Below are 3,429 nucleotides of genomic sequence, written 5' to 3'. Positions count from 1 at the left end.
ACGAATGATGACTTCTCTACCCACTCAACTAAGTGGCCCCTTCTATCCTTGTCTAGACGGACAAAACACATATGAATGGAAGTAACAAGAAAGTGAAAGTAAACAATAGAGAAGTCCTATATGAATTATGAAAATGTTTAATGCTAGGTATTTTTAGAGGATGTGTAGGCTTGAATGGCCTATTTGAACCCTCAGTTGATCCACTCCGTTCCACTTCGCTACGTTCTCGTTCCACTCCGCTTCGCTCCGACATTTTGCCCATTTTTCTCCATGTCTTTTCGCTCAAATATGAGCCACATACTACAACATGCCATCCCCCACTTCTTTATAAAATGCCATCCCACCTAGCCCATTTCTCTTCAAACAAGGTCTCTCTTCTCTTGTTTCTCTTGTTTCTGTACGGTTTTGGGAGAGGCTGTGAGCAATATCATCAACAATGGAGCTGTTCTTCCTCTCCCTGCTCCTCATCTCTGTGCTCTCAGTCTCCATCAGACTTTACTTGCTCTTATACAAGCATAGATCCCACTTCACTGGCCCCAATCTCCCTCCTGGCAAGATTGGTTGGCCAATGGTTGGTGAAAGCCTTGAATTCCTCTCCACCGGCTGGAAAGGCCACCCGGAAAAATTCATCTTCGATCGCATCTCCAAATACTCCTCTGAAGTCTTCAAGACCTCCCTCCTCGGAGAGCCTGCTGCCGTCTTTGCTGGCGCTGCGGGCAACAAGTTTTTGTTCTCCAACGAAAACAAACTTGTTCATGCGTGGTGGCCTAGCTCCGTCGACAAGGTCTTCCCCTCCTCCACCCAAACCTCATCCAAAGAGGAGGCCAAGAAGATGAGGAAGTTGCTCCCTCAGTTCCTTAAGCCTGAAGCCTTGCAACGTTACACCGGCATCATGGATCACATTGCACAGAGGCATTTTGCTGATAGCTGGGACAACAGAGATGAAGTCATTGTATTTCCACTGGCCAAGAGGTTCACTTTCTGGCTAGCTTGCCGCCTGTTTATGAGCATAGAAGATCCTGCCCACGTCGCTAAATTTGAAAAGCCCTTCCACGTCTTGGCCTCAGGACTCATCACCATCCCAATTGACCTGCCTGGGACACCTTTCCACCGCGCTATCAAGGCCTCCAACTTCATCAGAAAGGAGCTTAGAGCCATCATCAAGCAAAGGAAGATCGATCTGGCTGAGAGCAAGGCCTCAAAAACTCAAGATATATTGTCCCACATGCTTCTGGCTACAGATGAAGATGGATGCCACATGAATGAAATGAATATTGCTGATAAAATCCTCGGTTTGTTGATTGGTGGCCATGACACTGCCAGTTCTGCCATTACATTCCTTGTCAAGTACATGGCTGAGCTGCCTCACATCTACGAGAAAGTCTACAAGGGTAAATCTCTTTTACGCACCTGCCATATTTTCTCTCTTGATATTATTTTATTTAATGTTCTCTTTTTCTTCAAAATAAGCCTTTTTCTTTTGTCTTTTCTAAAGAAAAAACAATCAAGGCTTCAAAAGAAGGAGAAAAGAAAGATAAAAGGGCATGAAGCAAATTCACATGCAATATTTTTTCATGTATTTAACAAATAATGATAACAGTAACAAAATTATTCACAAAAAAGTAAATAATAAAAGTATTTTCTCCATGACTAACTTTTCCAATTAGTTTGCTTTATATTTGTTAAGAAATAAAAAGGTGATAGTGATATCTGAGAAAGTGGGGGAACAGTCTTTATTGTGACCAGGTAAATTCCAATGGCCACGCCTGTTGATGATTCCATTATTTAGCCTTATTTTACTTTTTGGCCGTCCTAGTCGCCGGCCAAAAGAATAATAGTTTCTAACTTTTTTCTTTGGGTCCATGTTTGTGACCAGAGCAAATGGAAATTGCCAATTCAAAAGCACCAGGTGAATTGCTGAACTGGGATGATGTTCAAAAGATGAGATATTCATGGAATGTTGCCTGTGAAGTGATGAGACTTGCACCCCCACTCCAAGGAGCTTTCCGGGAAGCAATCACTGACTTCGTGTTCAACGGTTTCTCCATTCCTAAGGGTTGGAAGGTATAATATTATATTATTTTATAACTCATATGACTCATTTTTTTTTATTCTAACACACCCTCATCAACCACATGCAGATGCAAGTTACTTAATTAACAGGCGCTTTTCTTAATTATTTGCAGCTGTACTGGAGCGCAAACTCAACCCACAAAAGCCTAGAATGCTTCCCTCAACCCGAAAAATTTGACCCTACAAGATTTGAAGGAGCCGGGCCTGCTCCTTACACGTTCGTTCCCTTTGGTGGCGGACCTAGGATGTGCCCTGGTAAAGAGTACGCCCGCTTGGAAATACTTATCTTCATGCACAACGTGGTTAAAAGGTTCAAATGGGATAAATTGCTTCCTGATGAGAAGATAATCGTTGACCCCATGCCCATGCCTGCTAAGGGACTTCCAGTTCGCCTCCATCCTCACAAACCATAGTTCTATTTGGTCACCCATCACCCCACTTTCCAAACTTATCTACCATAAACTTGTACTCGTTTTTTTCTTTACTTTGTTTTTGTTGTCATGTGGTTGAGCCATTCACATGTGCACCTGCAATGCCTACTTCAATTGGCTTATCAAAGACATGGATGTAAAATGAAAAAAAATATATATATGTATATATAAATAGTATTTATGCCGCTGCTGCAGCCAGATGGCTAGCTAATCATGTGATGTGTAAGTATAACTGCTAGACCAATTGCATTTATCTCAATCATGGATGTCTTAATGGTGTTTAATTGCCACCTGGGCCTTTGCTTAGATGTTGTCTTTTTAGGCATATTTTGTAATTGATAAGACTGCTCAAACTAGCCAATCTTGGATCATACTACACATTTTTATTTCATGCCATAGAGTCCAAATTAAATTTGCTAGGCTTTTTTGAAAGTAATTCCTATAAAAAGTGTTTGTACTCTATAACATTCTATTAATAAAAAAATCAATTAATCTTTGATGTAAATAATAATAATAATAAAAATAATTGGTAGCAATAGTATTTACCAATATATAAGTGAATTCAAAAATCTAGTTGATCGAGACGAATACTAAAAAGTATGGCTTCAGTAGGTGACATATGATTTGGATTCGGAATCTTGTCACTAATGATATCTTGAATTTATCCGATATTAGTTGTTGAGGGGCTTAACCACCGAAGGTATCTCAGTTATAAATAAAAAATAAAAAATAAATGTGAATTCAAAAATCACTTCAATTAATTCTTTTAAGTTTTAAAACTCTACCAATCAAGTTAAAATTTCCAAAAAGTAAGAATTTATTCCAAAGGTGTTAATCAAACATTAAGTCAATCCTCTTAGAACTAAAGTTCATAGAAAGCAAGAACCCCTTTTAATTCCAAAAGTTTTAAAGTTGAAAACAGTAA

General features: G+C 39.4%; 1 protein-coding gene across 1 annotated transcript; it reads left to right on the top strand.

Annotated features, from left to right (window-relative positions):
• Nucleotides 1-403: 403 nt before the first annotated feature.
• Nucleotides 404-2,675, top strand: LOC117924919 (beta-amyrin 28-monooxygenase). The gene is made up of 3 exons (XM_034843656.1): nt 404-1,391; nt 1,877-2,064; nt 2,187-2,675. The coding sequence occupies exons 1-3, from the start codon at nt 437-439 to the stop codon at nt 2,484-2,486; spliced, it is 1,443 nt and encodes a 480-aa protein (XP_034699547.1). The 5' UTR covers nt 404-436; the 3' UTR covers nt 2,487-2,675.
• Nucleotides 2,676-3,429: the final 754 nt, after the last annotated feature.

Source organism: Vitis riparia, chromosome 11, assembly GCF_004353265.1.
Source record: "Vitis riparia cultivar Riparia Gloire de Montpellier isolate 1030 chromosome 11, EGFV_Vit.rip_1.0, whole genome shotgun sequence".
NCBI lineage: Eukaryota > Viridiplantae > Streptophyta > Magnoliopsida > Vitales > Vitaceae > Vitis > Vitis riparia.
The sequence above is the reverse complement of the archived record's forward strand: the minus strand, read 5'-3'. Positions and strand labels throughout refer to the sequence as shown.